The sequence below is a fragment of the Atractosteus spatula genome, chromosome 5 (assembly GCF_055471065.1).
Source record: "Atractosteus spatula isolate fAtrSpa1 chromosome 5, fAtrSpa1.hap1, whole genome shotgun sequence".
Classification (NCBI taxonomy): domain Eukaryota; kingdom Metazoa; phylum Chordata; class Actinopteri; order Semionotiformes; family Lepisosteidae; genus Atractosteus; species Atractosteus spatula.
This window is the reverse complement of record NC_142710.1, coordinates 8,218,113-8,239,100: the sequence shown is the minus strand read 5'-3', so window position 1 is coordinate 8,239,100 and position 20,988 is coordinate 8,218,113. Positions and strand designations below refer to the sequence as shown.

Sequence of the window (20,988 nt, the reverse complement as noted above, 5' to 3'; positions counted from 1 at the left end):
TCGCCTCCCCCAGTCCGTGCTTTATCCTGGTTCCCGATGGACAGGGCACAACTCTCCCTGCTGGGCCTGCCTGAGGTGCTGCTGCATGTCTACCTGGCTCTTCTGCGACAGGACCTGGGTGAGGGGTGGGAGACTCTGGGAATTAAGTCCTTTTGTGAAGTCCCCCAAAAAATCAGAACACATTTGGGAATCAGATGCAACCCCTGTCCTGTCCCGTCCAGTCTCCTGTCAGTAAATCGGAGGGCCCCCAGGTCACGTCAGCGCCTCGGGAAGAATCAGGTGAGGTGCAGGCTGGGCCGCCTTCCCAGCATGCACCGGTGCCGGCTCTGTAAACACCTTCGCCCTGGCGCTGGGGGGAAAAAAAAAATTCCCGGGATGAGGCGGGAGAGAGGAAGAGGCAGGGCTGGAGGAGGGGAGAGGGGGAGGAGCCGGAGGGGCGTGGCCCGGTATATAGACCCTGGGAGCAGGGCAGGAGGCTGGAAGGACCTGCAGTCTCCTCTGAGTGTCGCCGGCTCTCACACGCTCCCCTCTCCTCTGCCCCTGGCTCTGCCTGCTTGAGAGAACTCTGTAGGTGGCGACAGCAGCTGCGGACTCCCTGGTTTTTTGGGTCTTCCGGGACGAGATGTTGGGCGTTTTGGCAGTGGCTTGCGTCGCGGTGCTGGGGTTAGGTAAGGGGCTCGATCGGGAGCCGGTGATGTCTGGGGGGGGGTTCGTGTTCGTCGTCTCCTCCTGCATCCTGGACGCTGGCTCCCCGGTCTGCAGGACCGGGCTCTGTGGCAGCTTGCACCTGCAGCCTGCTCTTGAGAAATATCTGCCTCTGTGTCTGGACAAAACCTGCCTGTAGTTATTCTTTCAGAGATTGGTGCTGTTTTTGCGTGTGCTGTTGATGATTTTGGTGCGCTCTGCCTAGTGTTTCAGTGTTTAAAGGTTTACCAGACCTCGCTGGGCTTTACTGCAGCTCCTTGTGGCTTGCACCCTGGTTAACTACAGGAAAAAACGTTCTAAGGGGACAAGTGCAGAAACAAAAATGTTTTTTTAGCCTGAACCGCAGAAAAAAAAACACTTTCCAGAAGGCTCACAGTTTGTTTGAATGTTATTCATGTGCAATCTTAATCATGCGATATGCGTTCTTCACCATCATTCAGCCAGAGAACTGCATGACTTCGGCATGCCTGCCTGGGCCACGTAACAGTGTCAAACTTTATTCTTTATTGTCCGTTTTCGAGACGTGCCTTTTAAAACAGTCCTCTCCACGAAGGTTTGCCGTTACACGAAACGCTTGGTGGAGGATCAAATGAAACAAGAGGAAACCAAGAAAACAAATCAGGAACAGACAATAAAAAAATAGCAAAAGCCACAGACACTCACAAAATGTTTTTTTGCCTAGGTTACTGGTAGACTAGGTCATCTTCTGAAAAATCCTGAAGGTATTTTCTTATAATTAGAAGTAATCTTGTTGTTAAGGCTGATGTCTTCACCTTGCTAGTTTATAATGATGGAATGTCAATCTGATTTAAATAGTTTCGGATTCTAACCTGTTGGGTTATTACCTAATATGTATTATTGGCTGAAGGACAGCTGGTCCGGTGGTTCAGGTCCAGTCTTGTTACACCAGGAGGACAGCAGGTCCGGTGGTTCCGGTCCAGTCTTGTTAAACCAGGAGGACAGCTGGTCCAGTGGTTCCGGTCCAGTCTTGTTAGACCAGGAGGACAGCTGGTCCGGTGGTTCAGGTCCAGTCTTGTTACAGTGGGAGGACAGCTGGTCCAGTGGTTCAGGTCCCGTCTTGTTACACCAGGAGGACAGCTGGTCCAGTGGTTCAGGTTCAGTCTTGTTACACCAGGAGGACAGCTGGTCCGGTGGTTCAGGTCCAGTCTTGTTACAGTGGGAGGACAGCAGGTCCGGTGGTTCAGGTCCAGTCTTGTTAGACCAGGAGGACAGCTGGTCAGTGGTTCAGGTCCAGTCTTGTTACACCAGGAGGACAGCTGGTCCAGTGGTTCAGGTCCAGTCTTGTTAGACCAGGAGGACAGCTGGTCCAGTGGTTCAGGTCCAGTCTTGTTACACCAGGAGGACAGCTGGTCCCGGTGGTTCAGGTCAAGTCTTGCTCTGCTTTGTTTTTTCTCAATATTCTGTTTTAGATATTTTTTAAAATATTGATGACCTGCTTATTGATGCTTCGGAATAAAGGTTCAAATCATGATTAAAAAATAGGATGGTTCTGCCAGTACATGAATGCTCAATGTTTGAGAGTTTTACATTCTGAAATACGAATTCATGTGGAACTATTCCTGATAGCCAGCAGCCATATCACCCTCCAGCTCAGCACTGGCAGCCCCACTGGAGCTCAGCAGTGTGAGCCTGGCCAGTACCTGGAGGGGAGACTCCTGGGAAAGCTGAGGCTGCTGCTGGAAGAGGTGTTAGTGGAACCAGCAGGGGCGCCCACCTTGTGGTCTGTGGGGATCCTAATGCCCCAGTATAGTGGCGGGGACACTATACTGTAGTGGGCGCCGTCTTTCGGATGAGACGTTAAACCGAGGTCCTGACTCTCAGTGGTCATTAAAGATCGCTGAGCATTTCTCGATAGGAGTAGGGAGTTATCCCGGTGTCCGGGCCAAATTTCCCCCCTCGGCCTTTAAAGTGGCCTCCAAATTGTCCCCGTGTATGATTGGCTTGCACTTGCCCTGCGATGGACTGGCGTCCCATCCAGGGTGTACCCTGCCTTGAGCTCGTTGCTTGCCGGGTAGGTTCCGGCTTCCCGCAACACCGTATGGTATAAAGAGGTTTGGCAAATGACATGACATGACATGACAAATTCCTGGTATGCAGAGCTGTACTCTGTGGGTGAGGCATGCATGTGTAATGCCGATCTGGCTCAGTAGAGGGCGCAGCTTTCCTCGGTTAAACTGCCCAGGGCAAACCTGCTTGAGCTGGGGGAGGGGCTGGGACTGCCCACGCCGGGGCAGAGATGAGAGGAGTTTGGGCATGTGGCCAGGACCAGTTTGTAGGAGTTGGTGCAGAAGGTGAAAGAGGGACAGACTGGCTTTAATAATCTGCGGTGCTGATCAGAGCAGGGTATACTGCATAATATAAACATACTGTATATACAAAGAATACATTACTGTATATATAATACCGCACTTTTTATATATATAATACAGTACACAGAATACAATACTGTATCATCCTGTATGTATAAAACTGTACTGTATGTATAATTCTGAATATATAATACAGCAGGTAGAATACTGTGCATGTATAATACAGTATGTAGAATACTGTATTGTATGTACAATGTGGCATGAATAATGCAGTACTGTATGTATCAATGTGTTTGTATAATACTGTACTGTTTGTATAATACAGTACGTAGAATACCGTATTGTTTTTATATATGTCATAATTCTACATGTACAATATAGTGTTGTATATATCATCTTGCATGAATAATACGGAGAGTGGCACGATAGGGCAGTGGTTTGCACTGCTGTCTTGCAGACCTGGGTTGGATTCTGGACCTGAGGTGCTGTCTGTGTGGAGTTTGCATGTTCTCCCCTGGTTTGTGTGGGTTTCCTCCAGAAACATACTGGTCGTTTAATTGTTTTCTGGGAAAACTGGCCCTGTTGTGTGTGTCTATGTCTGTGAGTGTGTGTGCCCAGCGATGGACTGGTGTCCTGTCTAGGGTGTGTGTGTTTGTGTGTGTGTGCCCAGTGATGGACTTGTGTCCTGTCTAGGGTGTGTGTGTGTGTGTGTGTGTGTGTGTGTGTGTGTGTCCTGTGATGGACTGGTGTCCTGTCCAGGGTGTGTATCTGTGTGTGTGTGCCCAGCGATGGACTTGTGTCCTGTCTAGGGTGTGTGTGTGTGTGTGTGTGTGTGTGTGTGTCCTGTGATGGACTGGTGTCCTGTCCAGGGTGTGTGTCTGTGTGTGTGTGCCCAGCGATGGACTTGTGCCCTGTCTTGGGTGTGGGTGTGTGTGTGTCTGTGTCTGTGTGTCTGTGTGTCTGTGTGTCTGTGTGTGTGTGTGTGTGTGTGTGTGTGTGTGTGTGTGTGTGTGTGTGTGTGTGCGTGTCTGTGTGTGTGTGCCCAGCGATGGACTTGTGCCCTGTCCAGGGTGTGTACATCTGTGTGTGTGTGCCCAGTGATGGACTTGTGTCCTGTCTAGGGTGTGTGTGTGTGTGTGTGTGTGTGTGTGTGTGTGTGTGTGTGTGTGTGTGTGTGTGTGTGTGTCCTGTGATGGACTGGTGTCCTGTCCAGGGTGTGTGTGCCTGTGTGTGTGTGCCTAGCGATGGACTGGTGTCCCACCCAGGGTGTACCCTGCCTTGCACCCATGCAGCCCTGAATTGAATGGTGCTGTCAGAAAATGGAGGATGGGAGTGTCGTTCACTTACAGACATCCAGCTGTTCCTATTCTGGGAAAAGCCCTGTGCCAGTTTCCAGCAGGGTCTCTGTCAGGATAACAGCCCACCTGTATCTAAACACAAACAGATACACGGTACTTCAGAGGAGAACTCAGGGCCGAGCAAAGGGTTTCTCCAGTCTGTGGGAACGATTCCAAACCAAGGCAACATTTATTGCATGGCATTCGAAAACTGGAAAATTGACATAATAATAATAATAAGGCCCTTAACCCCAGCTGCTCCAGGGGCATTAACACTTTATCCATACCAGTACATAATCATTTCACACCATTCCTACAGGAGTCCACACAACTACCCGAGAATCTTGTAAATTTACGCCCCCCCCCACAATTTCACTAAGCCCATAAAATGACACATCACCCCATCACATCACAATATGCACTGCTGGCACCATTACCCCAATTGAGCAGTTGACTGGGCATGGGATACAGTAGTTCCTCATTTTGCTGCGTCCACATTGAGGATATGAAGATTTTTTCAACTGTCTGAGAAAGTAAAGGCACTGTTGGGCCTTCTCTGTAGCTCCAGTTACATGCTGGGACCCCATTAAATCGTTAGCGATGAAGGTACCCAGGAACCGGAGGCTGCGAACCATCTCAACAGCCACCCCGTTGATGTGAATAGGCGTGTCGTCCCCACCCTGCTTTCTGAAATCAGTGGACAGCTCCAGGTTTTGTTGACATTGAGGAAAAGAGATGATTGTCAGTGCACCACTCCACCAGGGTCCTGACCTCATCCCTGTAGGCCGTCTCATCCTGACTGGCGATTCGGCTGATGATGGTACTGCAGTGTCCTCAGCACACCTGTAGATCGAGCTGGAGCTGCATCTGGCCTCACAGTCGTGGGTAAACAAGGAAAGCAGCAGGGGTCCAAGCACACAGCCCTGAGGGACACCTGTATCAGCGGTCAGCGTGGAAGATAGCTTTCCATCGCCCCTCACAGTCTGTGGTCTGCCAGTTAGGAATCCAGACTCCAGCTGCAGAGAGACACCCAGATCAGATAACAGAGCTGATACCCAGATCATTAAGCTTGGTGACCAGTCTGGATGGAACAATATTGATGTCTGACGGTTGTCTGACCTGTAGCGCAGTATTGACGGTGTGGTATTACAGTGTGGTTCGGCAGCAGCATGTTGGGTATTCAGGCCTGGGCAGAGCGGTGGCTCTGTGGCTAAGGATCTGTGTCTGTGGCTGGAAGGTTGCTGGTTCAAATCCCGCAGCTGTCAGTGGAATCCTTCTCCGTTGGGCCCCTGAGCAAGGCCCTTCACCCCAACTGCTCCAGAGGCCCTGTATAAATGTCTGACCCTGCGCTCTGACCCCCAGCTTCTCTCCCTGTCTGTGTGTCTCATGGAGAGCGAGCTGGGGTCTGCGAAAAGACAAATTCCCAATGCAAGAGATTGTATAGAGCCAATAAAGTGATCTGATCTGACCACGCCAGGGATCAGAGGAGATCCGTTCCAAAAACGGAGGCGCTTTCATTCAGGCTGTCTCTGTTTCATCCCCTGTCTCTCTCGTTCTCCTCCCACCAGCCCCCCAGTCCGAGGCCATCGTGATCTACACAGGCTGGGACCGGCACGCCCTGGTGGGGTCCGAGGTCCGCCTCTACTGCTCATTCTTCTCCTGGCGCTGGACCTCCGAGGACGTCACCTTCTCCTGGAGCTACCGGCCCGACGGCTCCCGGGACAGCATCTCGGTGAGGCGTCAGAGAGGGGGGGAGGGTGTCCTTCAGCAGCAGACGGTACACAGAACACACACACACACAAACACGCAAAACACATCAACACGAGCAGCAGAACCAACTGCTGAGCAAGGGTATGGCCACGGGAATAGGGGAGAGTTTGAACCTGGGAGCTGAGGAGAAGCGATTGGACTTGATTAGTGGACTTGATGGACTTGAGTCCTCAAGAAAGGAATGTGCTTTATGCAAGACTCGTAAGTGACAGAGGTGGCGGAGGGTGGAAAGATCAGCGCCGTTGGCTTGTTATGCTATAGTTTGACAAAAGGTCCAGTTTGTCCTGACTCCTGCGCTTCAGATTCCCAAAGCAGCAGATCAGGGCTAAAGGGGCCAGGGGATGGGTTTGGCCTTGAAAGGGTGCATGTCAGCAGCCTCATTTTGGACATTCTGGACAGGGATATAAATCTCAGGTGAGAGAGAGGAAGACAGCACGGATTTAAATCACAGAACAGAGGACAAAGGACAGAACAGTTGAGAATGGACACATGGGTGAGAGAGAGGAAGACAGCAGGGACATAAATCACAGAACAGAGGACAGAGCAGTGAGAATGGACACACAGGCGAGAGAGAGGAAGACAGCAGGGACATAAATGACAGAAGGACAGATGACAGAACAGTGAGAGTGGACACTCTGCCCTGCATGCTCTTTCAGATCTTCCACTACACCGGAGGCATGCCGTACGTGGACAACAAGGGACCCTTCAGAGACCGCCTGGAGTTCATCGGGAATCCCCGCCGGAGAGACGGCTCCATCCTGATCCGGAACCTGGACTACAGTGACAACGGCACCTTCACCTGCGACGCCAAGAACCCCCCAGACATAGTGGGGAGACCCTCCAACGTGAGGCTCCTGGTCTACGACAAAGGTGACCGCCGTCCCTCCACGGCTCCCTGCGAGCAAGGAAGGGGGTCTCAGCCTTCGCTCAGAAGGAGCTTAAGGGCCGACAATGTGCACAAAGGCCTGAGTGACATTGAAACTCAGTCAGTCAGTTTCACCTCGCTAACCAGGTGTTAGTCTTGTCCTGGACTGGTACAGCTGTCAGCTTGTCCTGCCCTGGACTGGTACAGCTGACAGCTTGTCCTGCCCTGGACTGGTACAGCTGACAGCTTGTCCTGCCCTGGACTGGTGCAGATGACATCTTGTTTTCCCTGGACTGGTACAGCTGATATCTTGTCTTCTCCAGATAGCGTCTTGTCGTGCCCAGAATCTTGCCCTGCATCATTACGGTCAATGTCTCGGCCTTGAGGTCCCCCACACAGCCCTGTGCTGAAGCCAGGATTATCCCTGACCTCTCTCTCTCTGTGTGCTCTGCCTGCAGTGCCTGTCCGAGCTGGAGTCATTACGGGAGCAATCATCGGCTCAGTCCTGGGGCTGCTTATCCTGGTGGTGGCCATCTACTACCTAATGAGGTTCCTGGTGGCGAGGAGGGTCTTCAACCTCAGTGTGAGGTCAGTCTGCCACCCTCTGCACCTGCTGCTCTTCTAACAGCCTCTGGTACACCTTCCAACAGGAACACAACGAAATCAAATGCTGGTCATACTGTGTGTCCCAGGTTCCCCAGCGATTCTGGTTGCACTCTTGTTTATTTAGAAATGAATAATAAGTTAGTTGTTTAATCCTTTATAATGTACAGTAATGGAACAAGCCACCATCAGCTGATAGCTCTAGAGCTGGGGTTAAGGATATGGTTCAGGCGATGGTCAGATTTAGGAAGATTATCCTGCAACGATTCTCCAGTAGAAGTGGGCTATTATCACATCCACTCCACTTCATTAACACTTTATCCATTTTATAAATATATTCCACTTGTGAAATGTTTTGGTACCCTGTATTTCGTTTAATTTCATTTTGTGAAAGAGCTTTGATCCTCATCGTCTCCTGTGTCTTTGTACGTTTCAACAGTTGGACAAACTCCTGCTCTGGACCAAAAAAAACAAAAACAAACATGTCTAGAATCCTCTCTGCACGCAGCTGAGTGAATTTGATTATTCTTGTGTTTTTTTTCTTAATTCCAGCAAACTTGAGAAGGGAAAGAAAGGCAAAGGCAAAGAGGGCTCACAACAGAGACAGGTAAGTTCTCCGTAGGTGGAGGTCACAAACACCACCTTGTTAAATTTCAATTTCAAGGAAGCCCATTAGAGCCTTTGCATATATCCCACAGCGTGTCACAGGAGCTCTTCACAGTTCTAGTATACTGAATGTTATGGTTTTGTGGATTTGTTCTGGTTTGGAAAGCTGAACTCAAGTTAGCCTTTTCAGCGTGCTTTGGTGTGTCCTCCCTTAACTTTCCCCCTCATGTGTTCCTGTGCGTCCCCTTTATATCATTCCCCCCTGACACCCCATCCCCAGCCTAAATATGTTCCCCTTAAAAAAAAACCTCAGCTTCAATTAGAGTGTCTCCTTACAATTTGTGGTTTCTCTGTCATTTTAATCTTCCATAAAAATCACTATATTACCAAAATCAGGATATAGTCTGATATTTTCTTATAAAAAGGAACAAAACATGTTTTATTGCCAACAAACAAGCTCGTAAGGTTATAAGATTTGGAAGTAACAATGAATCACACCTGTGATCTGATTTGGAATTTTCTCAAACTCCTAAAACTCAGGATTAGAGATAACTAAGCTATTTTTTTTTGGGTGAGTGGAACAAGTAGAAGTTAACTCGATGCTGAAAGAGGCAAAGAGCAGCCAAAACGTTAGGTCTCACCCATTCTTTCATAGCTCCTCACTGGAAAAAGATTTTTCCTTCTGGCCCATCAGATTTCTTTGTCTTTGTTTTGCATCCAGATATAATATCAAGATGTCGCGCATACCAAATTATAAAACCAGATATAACATCCAAAGAAATGGTCTCCAGAAAAGAGAAAACATATTCTGTATTTCGACAATTTAATTTCTGCAAATGTTTTCAGCCCAAGAATGTTCTGCACGGGGAGGCAGGTCCATGCATTTTCCTTGAAATACAATAGGAATAATACTTCAGTGTCAGATTGCGCCGAAATGTGTTTTGCATTCAAGCAGCTATGTTTTACATCTGCAGAAAGTTATCAAAAGGGAGAAAAAAATCCTTATAAAAAGGAAAAAAAAACAGTGGAAGTAAACATAAATCGACCCATACACAATCTTTACACACTGTACTACTCTTACAGGAATCCCCACAACTGCACCAGACCACTCAAATTGACGCCCCAAAACTCAAGCCCCTCAAGCCCCTATAATTGCACAGGACACCTTCACTCTTAAATATAGCACCCGTGCCCTTAAACCGGTACTCCTTCAGTGTGACAGATCTGCACGTGCTTAAAAGAAGAGATTTTGTTTCTGTCGGCGACGCAGATATGAAAAAAAAAATAAAATAAACACAGCACTGTCAAAGGGCAGGGAGAAAGCGATTGTCCTTCGTCCTGTTCAGATCCTTCTTGTCAACCGCACTATAGGGGGACACTCCTCCACAGCCTCACCGATGCTATAGAGAGAACGGGGCCGCGTTATTGCTCTCACCACCTGAACTTCCTAAAGAGCTTTTGTGACAGAGTGTTTGAAGTTCTGGATAAAACTCCTTTTAAGTCTACGCCACCCTCTTCATTGACGTAGTTGGAGCTGTAACAGAACTGTAACAGCTGTGGCGGCGTTTGAGGGACTCGTCCATCCAGAGTCGAACGCATAGGGGAGACACAGCAGTTTCTGTCAGGGGGGGTTGAACACAGTGAGGCGAAACGGCACTCCAGGCACGTCGTTGGCGGAATGTCACTGGGGGTCGTCTCTGTTTTCCAGGAATCGGCCGCGTCCGAGGAATAATTTGCCGGGCTCGAAAAATCAAATTCGGCTAGGTACGGGCGCAAATCTTCTTTCGCCTTCATTTCCTTCCCCCCCCCAACCCCCATTCCTCTCCCCCACCCCCTTCACTTGCGCGTGGTTTTCGGAGGTCAGGGACCCCCGAGGGTCACGAGGGAAAGAGCAGAGAGGCTGCGTTCGTCCAGACAGCACCCACCGGGGAAAGACGGCACCCATCGGTCAGGAAAAACACACAACCCCCCACCCCCCGAAAAAAAAACCCCAGACTCTCCCTCCCATCCCAGCGCATGCCGGGAGAGTGGAAGGAAATTGTAGTCGCGCGGGATGTTGCTCCTCGGAGCTCTTCGGGATCGGAGAGTCCGTCTGCATCTCTGTCTGTGTCTGCATGAACGATCCCGGTCTTCGATGTGCACTAACCCTCCCGGCCACTCCCCGCTCCCTCCCGGCCTGTCCGCACCCTTGCTCAGTGAACCTGTGCTCTGACCCAACTGGCGACAGGGAAGGATGTTCCCGAGCATCCGCTTTTACGGCAAATCCCACGTTACGACTTCCACGATGTCCTGCTTAAGTGCCGTAAATTCCTGACTAGGACCGCGACTGAATGACCCTTTGGTCTTGGAGTCAGTTGGGAGTCATGGAACCATTAATTCAGCTGGTCCCACAAGTAGGATTCTTGGGATCCGAGCGGGACTCCACCGGGATGCTTCCCAACCGAGCGTTACGTCAGCTCCCAGCGGTGTTTGGGAAGCATTCCCTTTGCGTTGAGTTCGCCCAGCCCTCGACCCAGACGAAAACAAGGAGAAATGAACCTGTTGAAAAATGTTCAAATTTAGCCCCGGGACTCTTTGAAGTCCCAGACGATTGGACCAACGCGTTCCGGCTTCTTTGTGCCATTCCGGGCTGGGAAAGACGCGGGTTGGGAGCTCCGTGTGGTTCGGAAAGGGTCAAAGTGTTCTGACAGTCCAGCTCTCCTGCTCACCCCTGATCTACCTCAGCCTGTCCCCCATCACCCCATCTCATTTCTAACAGAGTTCGTGTCCCTCGGCACGGACGAGACGCTCAGTGTGACCTAGGTCAAAGTTTCCCAAAATGGGAGCCTGTGGGAACAGCCGAGATGATCCCTAGAGAGACAGATGTGTCCCAGGCACAGCCTGGCAGAACATCAACTCCCCCTCTCCACAAGACAAATCAGCACTTCAGTATTCAATAACCAGCCTTGTTCTCCTTGACAGTCGTCCTTTGTTCGCGCTAACTGGTTCAGTTTTCTTTCTCAAGGTAATTGTGAGTCATGTTCATGATGACATGCTTTTTTAAGAATGTCGCTTTTTAAAGGTGGGAGGGGGAGGGCAGGAAGGGAGTGGGGGGGTTTTGTTTTTTACACCCCAGTCAGGACATTTTGGGAACCTCTGATCTAGGTGGCACTTTGCTTTCCATTGACCTCACCCTTGGTGTCTCTCCTTCTAGGTTATCAATGTTAGAGCTGCTGCCTGAATCATGTAGGACTGACCGAATTGTCCCCATTAACTATATCTGTAAAGACCCATAGGAAATGGTGTATATTCTAATTTAGGTCCTGCAAAAATAGTTTCCAGCAAGGAGGGAAGACTCTCCTTAATGGGGGACATATTCCAAATGAGTTTTAATTCTAGCACTGGGATTGCCACGACTTGGAAGATTCCTGAAATTGGGTTTTAGAAGGGTAATCCTCAAATCCTTGTACATTCCACCAGTGCTGCCCTGCTGTGCTGGCTAAATTCATTTTGAAAGTCCCACTTCCTCATCCTTGCCTGCTTGGTTAAAGCAAGTTTGCGCTGTACTTGTCCTGAAGGGCCAGTGTGGCAGTCTGGCTTTGTAATGGCTTGTTGGGACCAGTCCTGCTCTTCAGGGGCTGCTGCTCTGAAGAGACCTAGAAAACATGCAGACACACCTTGCCCTCCGAGACCAGGCCTGCCCACCTCGGTTTTAAAGACTTTGATTGGTGTGGACAGGTCCAGCCATCAGCACAGTTTCCTTAACAAAACCACTCTAGGAGGAGCATTCAAGTAGGCAGCTGTGTCAGCCTGCGTACTGTAGGCTGCAAAGGAACAAGTAATAGGTTTATCCCAGGCTGAAAAGAAACACAACGTTTCAGCTGTGGAGCTTTCTTCGGGTGTGTGAAGAAGGCAACACCTGAAGAAAGCTCCACAGCCGAAATGTTGCATTTCTTTTCTTCTCTTTTCAGCGTGGAATAAACTGATTACTTGTTCCTAAGCATCCCAGGAGCTGCACAGTTTGGATTTTTTCCAAATTTCCCCTGCAAAAAAAAAAATCCCCAAAAGATCTTAATCAGAATTAGAATCTTGCATAGCAGCTGTAGATCGATCATTTCTTGCTCTAATTGAAATGGGAAATAGAGGGTGAATTTCCACAGAAAAGGCTGCTGCTAATTGTGAATCATAATGAAAACATCTCTACCTCTTCCTCTCTGCTATTTTTTAAAGACTTTTCTTCCCAGTTACTCGTTTGCAGGATGCAACGTGTGACCATAGGAGATCCTGTTCTTGGAGAGTGATTCCAGTGTTGCCAACCTAGTGATTTCTGTTGGTCGATCAAACCTCTTTTTGGTAATTTTCCTGTTCGCCAATGGGCCCAAGCGACGGATGACAAATCTGGCGCATTTATCTCCAGACCAGAGCGAAATCAAAGATGCTCACCCGACACAGTGGTGATTCCTCCAGCTCTGCCAAGTATGCCAAGTCTGACCCGAGCTGGGATGTTCTTTAAAGTCTGGCCAGTAGATTTCAGAGGGAGGTATGTGCTACGTATCCTCGTCTGGGTGCCTGCCTCTGATTCCATCCTGCATCCCAAAGCCCCTTCCCTGCTCCTGAACCCAGCTCTCGGGAGTTGGGCCGATCTCCTGCTGGGTCCAAGGTGGGATCCGAAGGCACTTCCTGTCGCTAGAGTTGGCAACACTGATCAGTTCTCTTCCCCCCCGCCTCTCTCTCCCCCTTTTAGCCACATTGACTAACTGACTGCCTGCTTGTTCCAGTGCTCCCGGCGGACTGTTTGAGTGATATGATTCTGTTCCTCCCCCCTCCCCCACAGGGACCAGTGCTGTACGCCACGCTGGATCAGTCCAGTAAGCTGCTGAAGGGGGTCGGCTCGGAGAAGAAGAAGTCGGGGGACTCGAGGAAGGATAAAAAATAGGATACGGCGAGCAGAGAGCTAGCAACAGAGCAAAGGGACCAAATTGGCACCAAGAAAAAAGAGAGCAGGCGGGAGAGGAAAGAACGAGAGAAGCGCGAGAGGGCGAGGGAGGGGGAGGGGGTGGGAGAGGACGGGAGCAGGTCGCCCAAGTCTCCCAAGAGCTCCCGGGTGGTCATGACCATCGAGCTGGAGCTCACGGGAGACGGGAAGACGGCCCCGGCCGAGGGCCAGGAGGGAAAAGGTGAAAAGCCCCCAGAGATCCCCAAGAAATCCTCTAGCTTCCTCTCGCAGCTCTCCAACAAGCTCAGCCCCAAGAACAACGGCTAGCCGCCCAGGTCGGAGGAGAACGTGACCGTTCCCGCCAGGAGAGAGTTTAACCATAAACACCAAGCGTTTGTTGTTCTGATTTCTGGGTTCATCTGTGTGTTTGAGGGCTTCCTCAAACATTATCACTAAGAACCAGAGACCGGGCAGCGGCAAAAAAGTTGAACCGTGGGTCCAACCAAAACGGCTATCTCGGAGAACGGGCACGTTCACCATTTCCCGCCCTTGAAAATTGTTATCCACGACTTCAAACACCGGCTTATAAAAAAAACGGTCTCGGTGCGATCAATCCGACAACTGTCACGAGAGGCAATTTTGCGGCCCGTTTCGAGTCCCTCACGTGCTTCGGTTTATTTTAAAGAAAAGGGGAGGTCGGGGGGGGGAAGAAAATGAGATATGATTTTGGCCCAAGTTACATAAAATACCCTCCATTTGCGGAATTACTGCCCTAGTGTGTCATGGCGGATTTTCACCAAATGCAAACAAGCAGCCTTTTAGATAAAAAACCCACAAAAAACGAAGTTTCGGTTACACTCCCAGAATCCCATTTTGTGCAAGGCTAAGACACTGCCCTGTAGGATTGTAGTCATGAGCTGACAGATCACTGAATGCAAAACATGCGCCTCAAGTACTATAATCCACAATACACTTCCAGTGCTCTGTGGGTTCAGAACCTCGATTTTGCAAGTTTACTGATTGATTGAGACATTGGTGGACTGATTGATCGAGTGATTGGTTGATTTCAGGACAAGCTGTATGCTATATGTGCTTCTAAAATGTCGTTTTTTTCTCGTGTTTCATTTTGCTAAACAAATTTACAGATAGACTTGTGTCCTCAGGCTAAATTTCCCAAATGTTAAAGGATTAACTGCTCAACGAAATGTCTTGTTCAATTAGGTTTGTGCAGACCTTTATCTGTAAAGCCTTTTACATTTGCATGTTTTTCTGGCACTAATTCTCTTTTTCCTTTCCCCCTCTCTGTCTCTGTCTCTTTCTCTCCTGTGCTTCATTCAACCCATCCTGACAAGATATTTTAAGTAAATATCGCTATGAACTAAATGGCAGCAGACAGCTGTTTCTATGAAACCAGTAATTGAACCTGTTTTACGGGGGATACAACTGCAACCTTATTGTTTGTTTTTCTTCTCGGCACATAAAATTAATGAGCGGCTCTCATTGATTAAGTTGAGACCATGTCATGATCTACTTGTCTTTTCCATTTACAACAAATGTCACAGGAAAAAAAAAGCACTTAAAAAGTTAACGCTTTTAAACCACGTTAACATCCGCATTAAAAAGAAATGTTGGTTGCTACATATGTAATTGACTCTCAGAGCTGTACTTAAATGTGTAAATTGAAGATCGGTTTCATGGTGCGAACTTTACTAAGGTAAATACTTTAGATCCTTAACTTGTAGCTGCAGTGGTGTGAGGTTGTCCAATTTGTAAAGACTCTTTGTGCGTTACAAGCCTCTTATTTCTTCCTGTCTATCGTTTCTTCTAAAAGCTGCATGTCCAACCCCAGTCGCTGACTCTAACTTCCTGTCCTGTTTCCTCCTAATTGATAAAGGGTCTGAACATCCCTAGCATCCCACGACCCCCCCAGAAAATCCAATTGTCGGGATAGCATTTGGCACGTCAAAGGAGCTATTACATCCTGACGAGACGTTTTAGCATCCAGGTCCGTGTGAAACGAGCGACTCTCACGACGATGAGCTTCGCTCACGGGGAGTCAGGGGGCTCTGTCGTTTCGGTCGGTTGCAGTTTCCATGCGCATATTTAAGGAACACAGACTGGAATGACTTAAAGGGAATTGGGTCCGACTCTGGGAATCTGGGAAGCGTGGCAGAAATCTCTCTCACGCTGTTCACGGGACAAGACAAATGTTGCTTCTTAAATCCCTCGCACCCTACTGGGTAAATAACAAGCCGCCATTTTAAATTGTTGTTAGTCATTTGGCTGGAGGAGCGAACAGCACTCAGGCTCATCTTCTTCATCCTCCTCCTCCTCCTCAACATCGGCCCATAGCTTGTGCTGCCAGCTTGGCGGGCCGGAACCGTCTATCTGCCGCACCCTGAAAAGCCAAAGCAAACCTTTCCAACATCACGCCGTTCACGAAATTGCGGCGTTCCGGGATTTCGGTGGAACCCCGCAGTTTCGTCAGCCGGCTTTTCCTCAAGTTTCCAGGTGTAGGGGAGCCGGAAGCGGTCGTGTAGATTTGCCCAGAAATGCCGTGCTTCCCAACAGGCGGATCTCTGGGGCAACCCGTTCTCCTTCAGACGCCGCTTGCGGCTTGTTTTCTCGAGCGACGGAAAGCCGAATGAAGTCGCGCGGAAAACGAATCGGAGGCTGGGAGGGAAAACCAGAACAAACTTGGTGTTTACGTTAAACTCAAGAAAAAGGCAGCCGGGGTCATAAAGGTGTCTGACTCCCCCCACCACCCCACCCACCCAGCATAGCCAGTCAGACAGCTTAAAGGAAAGGCGTTCTTCGTTTGGTCTCCTTGGCGACTTGCCGGTTTGGCCCCCACCGTCTCACCTTTGACCTTTGACCTTTCGATCTGGGAGACAAGCCCCTTTCTGGACTCTGTCTCGGCTGGATCACCTTAACGCGCAGCCCTGAAAAAGTCGGTCCCTCCCCCAACACCCCCCCTCTCCCGCCGCCCCGGAAGACTTCACAAACTTCCGCTCTTTTCCCATGATGCACTGAGCCAAGCAAAACTCTCTGCACGAGGCTCTGCGAATTATTTTTGTAAACTTTAGACCAACACTGCACTGTAAAATGCAGCAAGTAAAAGCGTTGAAATTCTAATTTGTGCTAGCTCTCTGCCGGGTGTGTACGTAGAAATGCATGTTAAAATAAACTTAATTATAGGCCTATGTTTTACCTGGTTATACAGAAAATAATAATAAAGAAGACAGATATTATTTCTGTATCCTCTTTTTTGTGACTGTAAGACAGGATCCTAGAGGCTTGGTTTTGTGAGCGATCCACACACCAACATTTTCACTGTTTTCCTCATTGAAAAAGCACAGCGGAATAGCTGATAGCTGACAGCAGTGAGTGCTGTGGGGAAACTGAAAGGGTAGAAAACAGATTGGCCAGCATTAAGGACTTAATGGAACCTTGAAACACCGAAGCAATGATTAATAAAGACCTTCTTAGCTTCTCCTGTTTTTTTTAAATATTGTATCTATTTTGCTTGGACTGAGGTTATCGACTTTTTCAAAGCAGATTATCGAGAGCCATTTCTGAGGACTGTTTCCTCTCTGGTCCAGACAGGTTACTGTATTATACCACTCCTAGTAATGACAGTAATCATAACAACACATGAAGCAAGTCTTTGCTTCCTAAAGCTTGTTTTTTCACTCAAAAAACAGACAGTCTTACCACGACAACACTCTGCTGCTGTAAGATGAGCAGGTGCTGTGCTGGCGCCCTCTACTGGGCCTGTCTTGGCAGACCGTCTTGGTGCTCAGAGACCCCCTCTCAGAGAATTGCGAATCGTTCTTGCGAGTTGTGAATAAAGTCCCAAATCATACACTCGTCAGCCGGCAAGTTATGAAAAATAGCATATTTTTTCATCGGGCTCAAGCTGTCAGCTATCGATTACTCCCCAAATGCACAACTTCTTTGTTTTTCTTAAAGGGGTTTTATATTTGTTGCAATGATGAGTCACAGACCAGCCTGAAGGATTCCTGAGGTCCTGAGATAATACATATAAAAAGCCTTTAAGTGTCTTGAAACCATTTTGCGATTTTTTTTCTTTTGTGAACGTTTCCTTTTTCCATTAGAAATAACGGAGATGTGGATTGTTAAAACGCGTTAAAATCATTAATAACATTTTTTTTGTCCTGTCCTGGGACAGTACTAACCCCCCCTCCCCCCTTTTTCTGTCGTTTCTGCAATTGTTGTAAAATAAAAAAAAGAAACTTGTAATGTGGAAAAAAAAATAAATACAAAAGGATGAACTATTAGGTTTCGAGTTTCCTGTGTTGCTTTTTGACCTCACAGTTTGTTGCAATGAGGCACATATTGGATTTTTAGGTAGTCTCTCATTCCGATCAGATCATTGGTCAAACTCAGAGTCAACTTTATGGCCAAACCAGCCCTTGGGGTTGTTAGAAATATTTTGTAGTGCATTCCAAATAACAGAGAAACAAAAAGAGACAAATGCAATGAAGAAAAAGAAAGAAACAATCACGAAGAGCATACACGTATCATATAAAAAATACAATACAATGCTACATTACAGTGAAGACAGAATCCACAAATTGTAAATACTTTTATTAAGTATCGATGGAATACTTTTGTAAAGACTTTTATAAGAATAATAAGAAGAATAGGGATTATTTCACTTACATAGCATTTTTCTGGACACTCCACTCAAAGTGCTTTACAGGGGAATCCCACCACTGACACCAATGTGTGGCCCCACCTGGATGAAGCTCCAGTCTGCTCACACACAGCAGCTCTCAGTGGGGAGGAGAGCGGAGTGATGAAGCCAGTTCAGAGATGGGAATTATTAGGAGGCCATGAGTGGTAATTTGGCCTGGACACCAGGGTTACACCCCTACTTTTTTCAAGAACCACCCTCAGTGGGCCTGTCCGATTCAGTGTCACTCCCACTGTGGGCATGTCTGATACAGTGTCACTCCCACTGTGGGCGTGTCCAATTCAGTGTCACTCCTACTGCGGGCACCTTCAGAGACTGTGTCACTCCCACTGTGGGCGTGTCTGATACAGTGTCACTCTCAGTGTGGGCGTGTCCGATTCAGTGTCACTCCCACTGTGGACATGTTTGATACAGTGTCACTCCACTGTGGGTGTGTCTGATACAGTGTCACCCCACTGTGGGCGTGTCTGATACAGTGTCACCCCACTGTAGGCGTGCCTGATACAGTGTCACTCCCAGTGTGGGCGTGTCCGATTCAGTGTCACTCCCACTGTGGGCGTGTCTGATACAGTGTCACCCCACTGTGGGCGTGTCTGATTCAGTGTCACCCCACTGTCAGGTGTGTCTGATACAGTGTCACTCCACTGTGGGCGTGTCTGATTCAGTGTCACCCCACTGTCAGGTGTGTCTGATACAGTGTCACCCCACTGTGGGCGTGTCTGATACAGTGTCACTCCACTGTCAGGTGTGTCTGATACAGTGTCACCCCACTGTGGGTGTGTCTGATACAGTGTCACTCCCACTGTCAGGTGTGTCTGATACAGTGTCACTCCACTGTGGGCGTGTCTGATACAGTGTCACTCCCACTTTCAGGTGTGTCTGATACAGTGTCACCCCACTGTGGGCGTGTCTGATACAGTGTCACTCCACTGTCAGGTGTGTCTGATACAGTGTCACTCCCACTGTGGGTGTGTCTGATACAGTGTCACTCCACTGTCAGGTGTGTCTGATATATGTCGGCTACTCCCACTCTATGTTTGTCTAATTAGCCTTATAGACACCCTCACCCAAGTGAAACCCAAGGTCAGTGTCCACCTGGAATGGATGTACCCTTTAATATCTTGAATTATTTTGGAAAGTATACACAGTACAGGCCTGGTTAGGGATTTGAATTAAATGGCACCCCTTGGACATCCTGCATGAACCTTCAAATGTTTTATGTCTCACTCAGTACACTTTACACATTAGAAAATAATATCCAGAAAAAAAACAACAAACACTTTTATTGTCTTTCTTCGTAAGTCAATTTCTCAAGTTGTTGCACGCCTCGGATGTGCGTTTCTCTCCCCTGGTCTTCTCTACTATATCTGCTATCTGGAATAAAGATTTGAGAGTGATTGAACAAACATAAAGTGTGCACGCATTTTTATGAAGATAGGACCTGGAACGAGTTTCTCCTCCTTCCACAAAATGTGAAATCAATAACAGAAAATAATAAAGCAATACCTATACAAAATAATTAATTTACTATTTTTGCAATTGCAATGTTTGCTGGGAACTTTACCTCACGGTCGGCAAAAAAATTAAAAAGCCTGTAGTAGTATTTACTCCTCCTCGAAGTTTCTGATTGGTCAGAATTCGCTGAATGACAGCTATTTCTACCTATTAGATGAACGTACTTCTTAGCCGGTTGCTTTAAAATTACCCAAGCAACCCTTTTTTTTTTTGTTTTCAGCCATTAACTCGTATTCCTCCACGTTTCTGTTCCACGTTGTGTACACGGGAGGTTTGCCACTGCAAGGTGAGGATATCTGGTCTCGTGTATTTTGCTGGAAAATTGATAAATGGATGCACTTTGCTCTCAAGACTGATTCGCTAGAAAGTCTTAGAAATTCGTCATCTGCTTCCAAAAGATTCAAATCACATCAAAGTTTATTGATCAAATGCACAACAATACGGCGTGCAGCAGTAGCTGCTGGCAATGAAATGTCTTTTTTGCGAGCTCACAAGAATCACAAAAACACAAGAATCGCAAAATCACCGTTTACCGGACGGTAGGAGGGAAAACAGTTCGTGACTGGGATGACTGGGGTCCTTGAGAATGGACCTGGCCTTCTTCAGACATCTAGCTGAGTAGATTCCGTTGCGAAGTTGAATTTGCCATGTTGCTTTTCATATAATGGTTCTGGTACAGTGCGTTTTTAAAATCTTGCTGGTACAGAACCTTGTTCTGCGTGGAACGGGTAAGTTGTTTATTCCCAGCTGAAAGGAAAAGGAGACATAACGTTTCGGAAATAATGCAGAACCTGAAAGTGCACAAGGCTCCCATTTACAGTAGTGCAGACATAAACGTAGCCTAATAAATTAACCGAAATAGCGACGCTTATTCGGCTAAGGAATCTCCGTGTTAATCGGTATCATTTATCAGAGATAAACCGCTACAATACGATACATGATTAAACTCAAGCTCGCAGCTGATGTACTCGTTTGTCTAATTGCACTTGAGAATCGCATTAGAAGTTACGTACCCTCAGCTGATGTATTTTAGCATAAATGCGGTCCTTAAATTAAAAGCTGATTTTTAATTGTTTAATTGTGACAATTTAATTGTCAGGGACAGTGCGTTATGTATTAACACGAGACAGACATGTACTAATTCTACACTAACGTGGCCTGTGTATATGCTTACCGATCAGATTAATTGAAATGTTGTGGTTGAGAGCCCCTGCGGTTTGTGCTAATTAGAACAACAATGCTGAGCTCTTGGCACCGTACAAAAGCACACGTTCAGCCGGTCTCCGACTTGGTTCCGCGCGTTTTGACGTTGCCACTGAGCTCAGAGATGGGGATGATCTCCGGATAGTACCGCATTTACTCGTTCACAACTCTTTTACGTAGCTGAGGGCTTAAAGCGAACGTTGGTGGCGATTGAGCCGCTGTGAGCAGATTCTCATTAACTGTATCAGAAGAGGCATTCACTGCTGGGGGAAAACAAACTTAATGGTGGTATTTAGAGGATACTGGAGATCACCTCCGCGTTTGCGAAGCGTAGCATTCATTGCAAAGATAACGCATAGCGTTGGATATGACGCAACGGGCCCTCAATAAGGCTAATGACTGCGATTCCCTCATGTCTG

The 20,988-nt window shown here is 47.9% G+C and overlaps 1 protein-coding gene across 2 annotated transcripts; it reads left to right on the top strand.

Annotated features, from left to right (window-relative positions):
- Positions 1–454: 454 nt before the first annotated feature.
- mpz (myelin protein zero) lies at positions 455–17,430 on the top strand. Of its 2 annotated transcripts, none has more exons than XM_088917625.1 (6): positions 455–668; positions 5,941–6,104; positions 6,799–7,012; positions 7,466–7,595; positions 8,163–8,217; positions 14,484–17,430. In XM_088917625.1, the coding sequence occupies exons 1-6, from the start codon at positions 623–625 to the stop codon at positions 14,490–14,492; spliced, it is 618 nt and encodes a 205-aa protein (XP_088773751.1). In that variant the 5' UTR covers positions 455–622; the 3' UTR covers positions 14,493–17,430. The 2 variants fall into 2 exon arrangements, with proteins under 2 accessions (XP_088773751.1, XP_088773750.1); XM_088917624.1 differs by having other exon boundaries at positions 469–668; positions 13,030–17,430.
- Positions 17,431–20,988: the final 3,558 nt, after the last annotated feature.

Excerpts from the sequence above, each read along its gene's own strand:
- mpz (XM_088917624.1), top strand. The coding sequence starts at position 623 with ATGTTGGGCGTTTTGGCAGTGGCTTGCGTCGCGGTGCTGGGGTTAG. Across the intron at positions 669-5,940 it reads CGTCGCGGTGCTGGGGTTAG|CCCCCCAGTCCGAGGCCATC; the intron begins GTAAGGGGCTCG and ends TCCTCCCACCAG. Across the intron at positions 6,105-6,798 it reads GCTCCCGGGACAGCATCTCG|ATCTTCCACTACACCGGAGG; the intron begins GTGAGGCGTCAG and ends ATGCTCTTTCAG.